The 14,119-nt window shown below is 45.2% G+C and overlaps 2 protein-coding genes and 1 non-coding gene across 6 annotated transcripts; 2 read left to right on the plus strand and 1 right to left on the minus strand.

Annotated features, from left to right (window-relative positions):
• The first annotated feature begins 252 nt into the window (after positions 1–252).
• Positions 253–10,252, plus strand: znf687b (zinc finger protein 687b). 2 transcript variants are annotated; one of them, XM_063899291.1, is made up of 10 exons: positions 253–309; positions 1,045–3,387; positions 4,088–4,341; positions 4,426–4,610; positions 5,043–5,219; positions 5,349–5,511; positions 6,510–6,863; positions 7,662–7,762; positions 7,945–8,032; positions 8,413–10,252. In XM_063899291.1, the coding sequence occupies exons 2-10, from the start codon at positions 1,059–1,061 to the stop codon at positions 9,028–9,030; spliced, it is 4,269 nt and encodes a 1,422-aa protein (XP_063755361.1). In that variant the 5' UTR covers positions 253–309; positions 1,045–1,058; the 3' UTR covers positions 9,031–10,252. The 2 variants fall into 2 exon arrangements, with proteins under 2 accessions (XP_063755361.1, XP_063755362.1); XM_063899292.1 differs by lacking the exon at positions 253–309 and adding an exon at positions 563–569.
• On the plus strand, positions 5,588–5,723 carry LOC134875573 (small nucleolar RNA SNORA13). The gene has a single exon (XR_010167238.1). It is a non-coding gene; the product is annotated as a small nucleolar RNA SNORA13 (small nucleolar RNA).
• On the minus strand, positions 8,096–13,758 carry aqp10b (aquaporin 10b). Of its 3 annotated transcripts, none has more exons than XM_063899295.1 (7): positions 13,357–13,758; positions 12,418–12,544; positions 11,774–11,911; positions 11,034–11,152; positions 10,736–10,953; positions 10,426–10,655; positions 8,096–8,114 (listed from the first exon to the last, which is right to left on the minus strand). In XM_063899295.1, the coding sequence occupies exons 1-6, from the start codon at positions 13,669–13,671 to the stop codon at positions 10,460–10,462; spliced, it is 1,113 nt and encodes a 370-aa protein (XP_063755365.1). In that variant the 5' UTR covers positions 13,672–13,758; the 3' UTR covers positions 8,096–8,114; positions 10,426–10,459. The 3 variants fall into 3 exon arrangements, with proteins under 3 accessions (XP_063755365.1, XP_063755364.1, XP_063755363.1); XM_063899294.1 differs by lacking the exon at positions 8,096–8,114 and adding an exon at positions 8,764–10,340; XM_063899293.1 differs by lacking the exon at positions 8,096–8,114 and having other exon boundaries at positions 8,764–10,655.
• Between the last annotated feature and the right edge of the window lie 361 nt (positions 13,759–14,119).

The following is a 14,119-nucleotide window of genomic DNA, read 5'->3' on the forward strand; positions in this document are numbered from 1 at the left end:
TTGCTCCGCTCAGAACCTCATCTTGCTGTCACTGCTGTGAGCAGATTGGGAAGACAAGACGTGTTTTATATCGAGACCACTGTCCCGACTTAAAGTGTCTTTGCAAGATGTTAAAAATAGTCTGCCGAGAACATTTTATAAATGTTTAATGTCATTCACTGTAGACACAAATATACGTGTCGTTTGCAGCATCCTCCGTGCATTTTCCCAGTGCTATCTCAGCCTAATAGGATGGCTTGGGTCATGTGACGGGAAGCACTGCATTTTCAGCTGAAAACGAGCTAGGATAGTCGGGATTCGCATATCCAGGTAAACAATCAAAATACATAAAATATGAAACAAAAATCCCCATCCCAATCATCCTCTTTTGTGGCATCGTCGACCCTACCGTCACTGGGTTGTTATCGCTGTCTCACCATGCCTCAGCAGACTGCTCCAGTGTCTTTTTAATGGCGAGCGCTAGCTAGTTAGCTAAATGACCCCTCTCTCTCTCTCTGTCTTGGCTGGAGCTCAGCGGCCAGCTAGCCAGCCTTCGCCGGGGAGGACCATCGTAGATCAAAATAACCGAGGTTTCTGCTACCAAACGATATCCTGGTTGAACTGTTTGTCAAATGCTCACTACTACAAAGCCAAGCATGCACTGAAAGCATTTTTAAAGCAATGTTTCCCATTCATAGCAAATGAGTGCCGAACCTGTTATCAGTGGAGGGGTTGGCTGCAGAGACGCCTCCGCTAGCAGCGGGCTAGCTGGCTAACACAAATGCTATTGCAGGATCTTGATAGCTAGGCTAGCTTTGCTGAACACAAGCTAACCTGCTATAGCTTGTTAGTAAGTGTAAAACGGAAGAGGAATGCAAGAAATAAAATGCTGGTATTCATCTCGAAAATGTACTCATTAAGACCATTAAGAATTGTACCATATTGCATGTAGCAGGTATTATGCTAGCAAGGCAGAGCAGAGCTTGATGGACAACAACACAGGCTGATTCATGCTAGTGTGGTGGCTGCTGCTACTACTATGTTTATGTATTTGTGTTTCTACAGGAGGTAATCCCGGTATGGGGGACATGAAGACCCCAGATTTTGATGACCTGTTGGCAGCATTTGACATTCCTGACATAGATGCCAAAGAGGCCATCCAGTCTGCCCCAGATGAGGCAGAGGGACCCCATGGAGCTGCAGGTGCACCTCTTGGAAAGTCAGATAGCGTGGTGGGCGTTGGGTCATCCTTGAGACCGCCAAGCCCTGCAGACCCCCAGGCGGACACCTCAATTGTTAGTGTAATTGTGAAAAATAAAGTACGCCTTGAGACTGCAGATGGAGGAGAGGGAGACACAGACCAGGACCCTATCGATGTGATCGCAGGGGTGGATGCGGGTCCCAGACTTGGTGCGTGTGCCCCTGGGTTGGGTGAATCTGAGGCTCTTAACCACAACGGTTTTGGGACGTCTGGTGTTTCCACTCCCCTTCCCCTCAGTCAAACTCAGTCTAACGGAGCGCCCTGGTCAATGAACACCCCTAAAGTGTCTTCAGAAATAGCAGGCGCAGGTGCAGGCAAGTCACACAAACAGGGCGGTAACATTTTCAACAGACTTAAACCGCTTGTGGCACAGGGGTCTGGAGATCCAGTGGGCCGGGCTCGCAAAATGCAGCTCCTACAGCAGCAACACCAGCAGCAGCAGGATACAGGCCAAGAGAGGGCAGACGGTGTCAAAGCATCATTACCTTCATCTTCCTCTCTGTCCGCTGGGTCGTCTCCTCTGGCTGCAGGTGGGGCTGTCGGACTATCCTCACCTTTCTTTCCCCCCTCCAAGCCTCTGCTTCCCACTCCACCCTCTGCCCTATCATCACACCCTTTGCACTCATCTCAGCCTTTTAACGGAGCACCCAAAGGTGGCCCTGCTGGATTTCAGCACCAGCAGATGGAGGAGGAGGATTCTGACCCTGATTTGGGGAGTCCACTGGTGATCCAAGAGAGCCCTGACTCCCCAACTTGCACTCAGCTGAGCCGGCGCTACAAGCCTGACCCTGTCTCAACGCAGCCCACATCCTCTGCTGCATCTCAGCCTAAACCTGGAGACACTCCTTCAGGGGCATCTCTGACATCATCAACACCCCAGTCTGGCTCCACAGAGAGTCCTCAGCTGGAGGACAGGCATCCTGAACACGTCATAGAAGAGAGAGACTCGCCAGAAAGTCCTGAACCGGAGATGCCAAAATCTACTGCTCAAGTCGCAACAAAAAGGTGCTCCAGCCCTGCATTGGCCTCCACTCCACCTCCTCCTGAACTTCGGGAACCCAAAGAGGAGGAGGAAGAGATGGAATTGGGGAATAAGATAGAGAAGGCCGCTGATGGCAAAGGTGACAAGGGAGAAAATGGAAGAACGAGTGAGGAGAAAATGGAAGTAGATGACGGCAAGCCTAAACCTCTGTCCACTGATGGAGGAGAAGCAGCTGCTGCACCTGTTGCTGCTGCTGGAGCTCCAGCCCGACCCCTCAAAGTCAGAATAAAAACAATTAAGACCTCCACAGGTGGAATCACCCGAACGGTCACAAGGGTAGCAGCTAAAGGTGGTGCTAAAGGTCTGGACCCTAAAACTGGGGAACGTAAGGTGTTGGGAAACAAGGCGCAAAAACTTGAAGCGTCCCAAGGTCACATGACAACAACTTCCCAGAAAGTAACTGCTCTCAATGCTCTGCCTGTGTCTACACTCGCAGCCAGCAGCGTCATGCTAGCGGCTGCCACGAAGGTCCAAAACAAAATGGCTGCGTCTGACAAGGCCAAGGTTTCTGCCACTGCTGTGAGCATCACTAAATCTGCTGCCCTGCCTGCGACCCCCGCTGTGGCCTCCTCTCCCAAGTTCTCAGTGGCTGCAGGTGGGATCAGTGTACGTACATCCAGTAATAAGACAGCTAACGGAGGCAGTGGCACCATCATTGGTGGTACCCTCCAGCCCAACAAACCAGCCTCCATAGTCAACAGCACAGGCGCCGTCATCTCCCGCAGTCAGTCGAGCCTGGTGGAGGCTTTCAACAAAATCCTGAACAGCAAGAACCTTTTGCCGAGCTACAAGCCCGACCTCTCAGCACCTCCACCACCTGAGTGGGGTCTCCCGCTCCCAGCCACAGGGTACCGCTGCCTGGAGTGTGGAGACGCTTTCGCCCTGGAGCGCAGCCTGGCTCGACACTATGACAGGAGATCTCTCCGCATTGAGGTGACCTGCAACCATTGTGCAAAGAGGCTGGCCTTCTTCAACAAGTGCAGCCTGCTGCTGCATGCCAGGGAGCACAAGGAACGTGGGCTGGTCATGCAGTGCTCGCACCTCGTGATGAGGCCAGTCACTGTCGAGCAGATGATTGGACAGCAGGACATAACACCCATCGGTGGTGAGTAGGGATGCGGCGATCAATAACTTTAACTGTTTGTTAATTAGTTTTATACAATTTCATTCATTTTTCATTGAGGCAATACAATGCTGAGATTGGTGCTGAGATCAGCCACCGATTGTTGTTGGCAGATATTTGTTTGAAATAGTTTAAACAGTGATTTCTTCATAGAACAATCATATGAAAAAAGTAGTCTATTGTGTCACTGAGTCTTATAATTACAATGTCAGTTATCAAGTCATGATTTTGCCAAATCTCCTAAAAATAATACTAAACCTGATATAAACGGCAGTTTAAAAATAGGTAATGAATAAATAAAAAATGCCAAACTATAAATAAAAGCTTTCAAATAGACTCAAACTATTAAAGAAAAAAAAAAATGTATTACAATTTCTTCACATTGCTTGTTTGCCCTCTGTCCAATACCCTAAGAAATCCAATACACTATTAAAGAAGCAGGCAAACATAAAAAAATGAGGAACCTGAAGAGCTGTAATCAGAAAAATGTAGGCTTAGCAAGCGATTAATCAACAGATTTTTGTGAGTGTTGTGAAGAACAACACAAATGAGGTGTTCTGATAATAACTCATCACGCATTTGTGTTTCATCTCCATTGACCACATCCCATCTACTGTATGTCTCCTGAATTCCACCTTTGGTTAACAAGGCCTGCTCTCCTCTTCATCCTCCTCTCCTCCAGTCTCCTCTTCTTCTACCACACCCGCCGCCTCTGCCAACTCCAGCCCACTGAAAGACGCTTCATCCCCGGCAGCAGCTCAGCCAAGGACGGTCCGCCGCGCACCTCAAGGACCCCAGGCACTGATGCCTCTGCCTTGCAAGAAGGCAGAAGGGCTGCAGTACAACAGCTTCAAATGTCCAGAGTGCCAAACACAATTCTCCGGCAAGGCAGAGCTGGTCACCCACTTCCAGCAGATCAGAGCGGCTCCCAACTCAGTGGGTCTTTGTCGCTATGACGCTGATACCTGATGTTAAGAAACACTGGTGATCACTGATTGATTTTCTTATCTCTTGTTGCAGACGTGTACGCAGTGTTCACCCCCCATGATGCTGCCTAACTCGTGTGCAGTGTCAGCCCACCAGAGGATCCATAAACACAGAGCGCCTCATGTCTGTCCTGAGTGTGGGGGGATCGCCCGGCAGGCCAGCTTCCAGACTCATCTGGAGGAGGCCTGTCTGCACTTCGCCAGGCGTATCGGATACAGGTGGGGAAACACTTCAAAGCAATAGCTTTAACAGTCCAAGCCTTGACAAGAGTAAATCCCCTTTTTTTAATTTCACATATTATTTTTTATAGATGAGCCACAGTACTTGAATGCTTTAAAAAAAAACTTGTTCTTTGATTTTCTTTACCAACTGTTTTTTTTAAGCCTAGTTTTATTATTTTGTATTATTTAAGAAAGTAAAAAATCATAGATCTTCACTTTCCAGAACTGTTCTGGAAGATCTGTCCAAAAAAGATAACCGACAAATTCTGCATTTTGTCAATGCATTGGTCATTTTCCTAATTAGATGCATATACACACCAAAAACTTCTGTCTACTGATTTGAAATAGTGGACACAAGGAATATACACATCCAAGACATTAAAAAAAATATTTTGTATTAGAACCCTAACCCATCATTCTGTGTGTCAGGTGCTCGAGCTGCCAGGTTGTGTTTGGAGGGTTGAACTCCATCAAGTCCCACATCCAGACCGCTCACTGCGAGGTCTTTCACAAGTGCCCCAGCTGCCCCATGGCCTTCAAGTCCGCACCCAGCGCCCAGAGCCACATCAGCACCCAGCACCCAACGCTCACTGGAGGACAGGCCAAGTAAGTGTACATCCTACCAAAACTACCAAAACAATACGTGGTCATCTTCAACCCGTGTGTAGGATGTATTCATACATATTGAAATCAAACCCTAAAATATGGAGTTTTCTTTTTATTCTTCTTTTGCAGAATGATCTACAAGTGTGTGATGTGTGATACGGTTTTCACCCAGAAACCCTTGCTGTACATGCACTTTGACACTCACTTAGCCAAGCAAAAAGTGCACGTGTTCAAGTGCCCTGACTGCACCAAGCTCTACGCCCAGAAAGGATCCATGATGGAGCATATTAAGGTGTGTTTATTATTCAGGAAACAATCCACAGATCATAGATTTGATTGATGTCACAGGAAGTTGTGTGTTAGCCTTTTGCCTTTATGTGTTGCCCATTCAATGCTTTCTACAGTGAATGTGGTGTCAAATAAGGCATACAGCAATTTCTTGTATCGGCCTTAGCAAGGTTCCTCCCCAGTGGCCTTGTCTTAAGTTCTATACCAAGAACAGTTTTACTACCAGAAATGAGTTTGTCTCAGAATTAATGTTTTCTGAGTACGTTTGCATCTTTAACCCATTTAGGCCTAAAACGCCGGGAAAAAATGCCTGGAAAACCTATCGGCGATTTTAGAAGAACCCCCTAAAACCTGAAGTGTTTCTGGAAATTCCGCAATTGTGTCAACGCCTACTAAATAATTGATTTCTCAGCCTCTGTAGCAGATAGAAACAAAATTCAAAAAGTGTTTGAGAGCTTACAGCTGTGGCTTTCATGAGTGGCCTCTACAGGTACATGGACTTTCACTCCTGGGGTGCGGTTGAAAAAACTCTGTGGATTAGAGTGGTAATTCTCCGTCCTCCACTTGGTTTCAAAACCTTCGAACTCATGGTCATCATCGTCGCCGTCTTCAAACATATGTTATGTCGGGTTCAAAGTAGTCAGTAATAATGTCATCAGCGCTGTGCAGATCGTCAATATCACTTCCTTCACTAACTTCAGAATTCCCTCCGCAGTAGTCTAGGTCGGCCATGATTGCTCGAAAAAAATCCAAACAATGCCACGTGTATATTCTGATGCATTTCGTTGGGCTAAGAGGCCGATAATTAATGCAAAAAAATACCACAGAGCACTTGTACCAGAAAACGACATATCCGCTTTCTCGGTTTCAATGGTAGAATGACGCAACAGCGCCCCCGGTTTTAATGGTAGAAATGCGGCAACGCTTTCCCGGCTTAAATGTGTTAAAGGTACATCCTCTAAATGCTCTGTACTTTCTCACACTTCCCTGTGTTCCCCTCAGACGGCTCACAGAGGCCCTTCAGCCAAACAGACAGAGTCTCAGTCCGAAGCCTCTAACCCCGCTTCGGCCCCCGCCAACACATCCGGCTCCTCTGGCCTCAAATCCAAATCGGCTGGAAAACCTGACAACTCCGACGGAGAGGACTGGGGTCGGGATCAGGAGGAGGAAGAAGAGGAGGAAGATGACGAAGAAGACGATGCTGACGATGACTACGAAGCTCCAGGTGGTAATGCGACCGCCCCGGGGGTTAGCAGTCAACCCCCCGCCCCGACTGAGTGGACCTGCCCTCAGTGTCAGACCACCTTCACTGACAACGACGACTATCTGAGTCACGTGAAGACGGAGCATGGCAAGGTATATCACTTTCCTTATGTGTTTTAATCAGATGTATAGAGAGGTACAGGAGTCCTAATTCCCAGAAATTAGTTAACATTTGACCACTTCTGGTTCCCCCGTCTCAAAATCAATATTTTTTGGAGTTAAATGCCTGGCATAAGGTCTGTGGTTAACACAAGTTTAAGATATTTTCACATTTTATTCTACGACATAAAATACCTCAAATACCCCCAGTGGTTAATGTCCGAATGTTTCTTGGTGTCTGAAAATTGGTGGTTGCTAAGAAGTGACCAAAGACTGAAGGTCATGCCACCTTTAGCTTAGCGGTGGTTGACCCCCAGTCATCCAAACGTAGTGTAGTTTGATTATAGCCAAACGTTCATTTTTTACTTCTGGTAATTACATTTACAATTTAAAAAATCATAAAAGTGGTGTTAATATGCGAAGATTATCCTGCTGAACTAAATGTGTGTGTATCAAAAATGTGTGTTTGCCACAGATCCTATTTCATCCAATATTCCAAAACCCACTGGAAAAATCCCATTGTTTTTTGCAATGCTAACTTCAGGGTCAGTCTTTCAAAAACACATCATCACTGCAGCACTCTATTGAATCCAGTAATTAATTTACCAAATGTGAACAGTTTAACTAGCTCATTGTCCTTTGTGAATGGAAAATGACCCCGATCATGGAGGGTAAAGCTGAAAAAGAAGCACCGGTACTTGAAGGGAGGCTGTTAATTTCCTGTCTGCACTGCAGTATGTTTGACTGAATATGTTTTTTATCTTATCTCTGTCTGTCTTTGTGTGTCCAAAGTTCCCTTGTCGTATTTGTGGAGGCACGTTCAGCACGTCTTCCAGCCTGAGACGCCACGAGCGAGTCATTCATGAGGGCAACAAGAGGGTCTTTCATTGCCAGTGAGTTACCTTAGCTTTTATTAAATACATGTTTTACCATTTTAATGTTTCACCATAAGAGAATCACTAATTGAGCTGCTCTTTATGCATCTGAACTACTGTTATATTGTAATCAGAATTAGAAAATTCCCAAATGTGGGTCTTTTTAAATGCTTTTTTAACACAACCTAATTATTTTTCAGATATTGCACAGAAGGCAAACGCACCTTTGGTAGTCGGTTCTTAATGGATAAACATATCCGGCTCCATCACAGATCCACAGACGGACAGGTGAGTTGAGATGGTTTCTGGACATAAAGAGGCTAGAGCTGTTTCCCAATTCCACACTGCACCATGCATATTGCATCATTTCCTGTTATAACAACATGTTATGATCTTTATTATTATAATAACTGCAAATAGTATCTTTTAGTGTTTATACATAGCACAGTATACAATGTGAATGGAGTGTTGATATAACGAAAAGGTTTGTTTGTGTGTATATGTTTTTTCTCTTAAACAGTCCATAATAATTTGATTGTGTGTTATCTAAGTTGTCTTTATTAATTATGTTCTGAGGAATTCGGAGACAGCAATCGTGTTCATCAAAATCTAAATTCCCTTTTGCATCACAACAAACGTTTATTCTCTCTTCCTGTATGTGTCCTCAGGACAGACCCATGACCAGGAAGCGAGCAGCGACAGGCGGAGAAGGACCCGGCAGCTCCTCGGAGCAGGACGGCGAGGGCGGCCCTCCCGGAGCCCGGGCGGGGGACGAGGAAGAAAACACTGAGGACGGTGAGGAGGTCCCTCCAGGTCCCACCGGTCCTGCAAAGAGAACCCGGCAGTCCATTGCATCCACATCGTTGGCACCCAACGAGCTGGAAGAGGAAGACAACATTTTCCGCTGCGTTCCTTGCGGTTTCTCCACCGAGGATGGTGCGGAGTTTCAGCGCCACATTCCCCAGCACCGGGCCGACACCGCCTCCTTCCAGTGCCTGCAGTGCGGCGTCTGCTTCGCTTCCGCGGGCTCTCTCAGCAGGCACCGCTTCATCACTCACCGCGTGCGGGACAACCAGGGCGACGCAGACCGTGGCACCCCGCGCACCCACGGCTCCCCCGACGGCTCGCCCGGAGGCTCCCCTCAGGTGCAGGGTGAGGACGGAGACGGGAATCTGAGCTGCAAGGTGTGCGGCCGGCGTTTCGACAAGGCCTCGGACCTCAACACCCACTTCAGGACCCACGGCATGGCCTTCCTCACCGCACACAAGACAGACAAGCCCCAGTAGAGGGCGGGGGGGGGGGCTCTGAGACTGACAGATCATCTACTACGAGGAGTCCACAGGATGTAGAATATGAATGTTAATCCTGAGAAGAAACAGCTGCTTCCCGTGCAGTTCTTTTTTAGCCACCATGAACAGTTTTACTCTAATCTACAGCACCTCTTCTGTGCGATTGTAACTGCATGTTTGATCATGTTACTGAACACACACCTGGGATAGACTCCTTGGTGGAAAGGCTCTCAAACGGCCCCGAGTAAAGCATTTATATATCAGCCATACTGTTTAATACGTTGTGTCCTTCCATTTCACTCTGCACTGACTGTAGCCACATGCCTGTTTTTCCATGTAACACTAATATACCTACGCCTCCCACTGTATCCGGACAGCTGTAGTGCCGATATTTTTGTACCTGACATTGTTTGTTTATTCATACGTTCGTCCATGTTCATTTTTATCCAGCATGAGATCATTTTTATTGTTTTAAACTGATCTCAAGACGCATGAAAAGGGGGAGAATTTAACACAGATTTTCATGTTGCTATAATATTTATTTATACGAAACACATTACTGCTGTTGGTATTTGTGTAAGTCGAACATGTTGAGATTTACCTGCAGCAGAGACATGACATCTCTGAAGGAAGTCCTTAGACTAGGTTACTGGAGGTCTGTAACCTGTGTAGTGTGAATAATGTGTGTTGTTAATCGTTAAGCTAGAAGAAGAAGAGAGGTCAGGCTTCCTGCCAGTAGAATATGTGTACGTTTAGCCATGTAAATACATATTACACTAAAAGAAAGCGTTCTGGTTTTAGTAACTTGCTATGATAATGTGAATACGTATAGTATTTGTACTTGTACTGTTCCCTTTCTTTTCAAAAAAGTTTAAAATAATTCCCCCTCAGAGGTAGCTATACGTTGTATTTACAAAGCGGAGGGAGAGCGCGGGGTTGTGTTGTCTTAATGTGTATGAATACAAATGGTTATCTCTTTGAGACAGTTTTTTTATCGACAGAATCAGTGCTTGCTGTACTCACATTTCTTTTATATGTTTTTAAAAGCAGCCTTCATGGTCGTGTGACCGAGGCCTTCTTTTGTTTGTATCTTTTATATGTCATGATATCATATTTATATAGCTCAATAGTGGAAGGTCTTATGTCTTTTTCTTTTCCATGGTTCTGGTCTGCTTGCCATACACTTTGTGCTGTTTTGAAAATAAATGTGTAAAAGAGACGATTGACTCGTGGAGCAGCGGGTTCATCTGCGGAGTTGATGCTCACACTCAGAGCAGCGTTTGCAGCTTTGTTCTGTTTTCATTTATCTGCACCAGAGTATATATTCAAATAAAACAGTCAGACTTTTACAAAGACAGCTTCATTAGTAATCACAATATAAAGAGCATTTACCGCACACATGACAGCTCTTTCCTCTTTCACATGGCTAAGCAGGTTTTACACAGTCCGGCTCCCCGAGCTCCAGCACCATCTTGCCCTCAGTTACCTCCAGACACGAGGTGTGGAGCTCAGATGCACTGGGAGGGTGGTGGACTTCAATCATCAGCTCGTAGATCAGTGTTCCCAGCAGCGCCCCGACACAGGGAGCCACTATGGGCACCCACCACCACCCGCCTCCGGCCCTGTGCAGATAGCAGATCATTCATGTGGGGAAAGCACATTTTGTAGATTTAAAAACAATGGCCTGGGTCAAACTACTCACTTAAAAACATCCACTCCCCATCCAGCGATGTATGTGAACAGTCGAGGCCCAAAATCCCTGGCCGGGTTGATGGCGTAGCCGCTGTTGGAGCCCATGGAGATGCCAAGAACTAACACTGCTGCTCCCACCAGCACAGGCTGAACAAAGTCAGGGAGGGCGGTGTTCTTCCGGTCGCCAAGAGCCAGAACACACAGCAGCAGTGCAGCCGTGCCGATCACCTGGATGACATGGGAAGTGTTAAGCACATGGAGAAAGGCAGCAGTGTGTCTATATTTAGGGCAGGTGCAGAATGACAGACCTGGTCCACCACTCCTCCCCACACACTGAGATAGTCAGCTGGGTAGGTGGAGAATATTCCTGCGGTGGCAGTGGGACCCGTCACCGTCAGCACTCCTCCGCTGTATGTCTGGATGGCATCTGCAGACACATTAAAACGTAGCATTTGAAGACTGATGATGACTGATGTGCACATGATTAAAATACTCAGAAGTTGTGCTTAAAAAAATATATATAATACCAAATGATTTAATAATTATCTATCAGTGTTACTAACAATGTACAGTTAATTGTCCATGACTACTATTTTCAGGGATCAAGGTTATTTAAAAATTGTAATGAATAGTAGAAAAGTTTAAAAGTACATTTCAGTGCTCAGAGGAGAACAATCAAGACACTTTAAATCTGTTTTAGTATATGCAAGATAAACCAGATACAAAGTCCTATTGCCAAAAATACCAACTGAAGCAACAAATGTGGTTTAATCCACTGAAATGAACAACAGTCTTAAAAGTCCAAATCCAATAGTCCATACTCGCTTGAAATGACAATGCCCAGCTGTTTTGAAAGAAGGAATCTTTGTGACCTGTTTTTTTCTGAATGGGCTTGGGGCCACACAAATGGTTGGTAAGTTAAACACCAAAAAAAAGAAGAGATTTTTCCTTTATTATGGACCTATTGTATATTTAGAACATTTCTTGTTCTTCTACAGTACTGTTAGACAGATGGTGTGATTATGACAGCGTTGATCACGAAACTCACCGTAGTACTGCAGGCCAACGGTGGCTGCAGCCAGAAAGGCTCCGAGCACCTGGAAGAAGATGTAGAAAGGCAGCTTCAACCAGGGATGTCTGCCCAAAACACACAGGCTCAGAGAAACTGCAGGGTTCAGATGTGCGCCTTTGGATGAAAATAATGGAGAATTAAACGTTTCAGAATATAAAACAGAAGTGTGTCTCATGAAATCCACAAAAATCTGTTTTGTTTTTTTTGTCAAGCAGCAAACATACAAAACATAAACCAAACTAATGGATTTATCCTGAGCTATTAAACACTCAAACTCCCAGCGATTCCAATGGTGTCTTCCATCTCTGCAGATTCTGTTTCATTTTGTTACGTATACATCGGTGGAGCACATTAGAAGATTCTTTAAAAGGAGTACTCCACCAAATCTGCAAGCACTCCTAACACTGTCAGACTCATGATTGGCATGAGGTCATCCTTTTTGTTCAACACATCTTGTACCTTTATAAACCTGGCTCCTACAATACCCATAGAGCAATTCAACTCTGACAGCTAAGGGTTTTTCTTCCTCTTTTTCAAACTGGTATCCTCAGCCCCAACCGGTCTTTGGAATAGCATTTTTTTTAAAAGTAAACTGAAGGTTGATACAGCCCCTTCCTTACCTGAGACTCCACGAGACACAAAGACCCCAAATGTTACTCCCAGAGCAAAACCCAGATTGATTGACAGGTACTGCCCCTTCTTATCTTCAGTTGTGGTCACCTGGGCAACAGAACCACATCCAAATAGCTGCAATGAAATGAAGAGTTATATTAGAGAAAAAAACAACCATTGTGTAAAAAAGAAAACATAAAGCGCAGTGAAAAACATTACTGTTAATTAATGACAATCTGCACGACTTTACAAGGGATTTAATGAACTGCAGCTTTTTTAGACGTGATGAAAGTTCAAACATACTTGTTTATATTCACGCTGAACAGTCCAGCATGATCTGGCTCAGATAAGAGGACAAACATCGTTGGTATAATTTCCTTTTTTTATGAACCTTGCTAAGGAGCCTGCTTTATGATTTGGGTTGTAAACATTATTGCCCTAACAGGAGAGACAGCTGCAGAGACTAACAAGCAGAGACTAACAAACATCTGCGCTTCATTCAAAATGACTGATGCACCACCCTCCCTCTTTATCCTCCCTTCACCCATCCTCCCCCATCCTCACCCATCCTCACCCACCCACTTTCTCTCTCTCTTTCTTTCATACTGTCTGTCTCTCAGGCCAAAGTCCGTGGTTATCCATTGTGAGGATTCACAACTAGCTTCAAAACAAGCGAGTAAGCATGTCATTGCTTTACTGCTTCAGACTTATTAAATACTTGAAGTTGAGTGTAGGGTGACATTTTTGAAGAAATGCCAGAGAAAAAATGCATTGTATTTTGTATTTTACAGCAAATTCTATAAAATGCATAAAGCTGCAGCTAAATATAAACAGAAACAGGTTTTCAATGGATGCATTTTTAATATTCAACGACACCAAGTATTGAAATTGACTTTGATTGCTGTAATTCCTATGCTTTGAATTGAATCCATAAATGTAATACTCACAATTAGGATGTAGACTCCGAGGCATTCGGCCATGCACTCCCTGACCAGCTGGCTTCTGATGTGACATTTCCTTAGCAGCCTCTCCATCCCTGAGCTTCCCTCAGCACCGTCCAGCCACAGCTGAGCTTTCAGAGCCGGGACACTGGCTGCAGGTGCATGGTCCCCACACAGCACTGCACTGTCTGCCTGGCTGAGCACAGTTTGCCCTTTCATACTGGAGCTGTATTCTACGTCACACACTTTATGACATGGCTGAGGCGGTGGTGAGTGTGCACGCAGGAGAGGAGAGTAGCTCATTTTGTAGGGCATCTTCATACCTAAACTACTGAAGACATGCTTAAAGATTACTTCACTGAGCAGAACTGGACTCCTGCAAACAGGCCTGACTGTCTCTGAGGGTTTGCTAGGATCACAGCTGATTGGAATCACTTCTGATTGTTCCTCTTGTTTGATTGGTTGTAACGTTTCTTCTTCTTTGACTTCAAATAAGATCTGAGCCTTTTTGTCACCCTCAAGCTCAACATCCTTCATCTAAAACAAGAAAAGTGTGACCAAATGTTCTCAAAATTCACGAAAGATCTTCAGTTTCAACTTGTTTTGGTGCCATTTTGCTTGCTATAAATTAAAACAGAATAATAAAAGCTGATAAGAAATGAAAAACTTATCGGGAACATGCTCATCATAATCCATCATTTCTGATAAGGATAATTACTCTACATGAGAGAGATAATTGACCAAGCATACACTATGGATTTAAGGTGTA

This window comes from Eleginops maclovinus, chromosome 13, assembly GCF_036324505.1.
Source record: "Eleginops maclovinus isolate JMC-PN-2008 ecotype Puerto Natales chromosome 13, JC_Emac_rtc_rv5, whole genome shotgun sequence".
Lineage (NCBI taxonomy): Eukaryota > Metazoa > Chordata > Actinopteri > Perciformes > Eleginopidae > Eleginops > Eleginops maclovinus.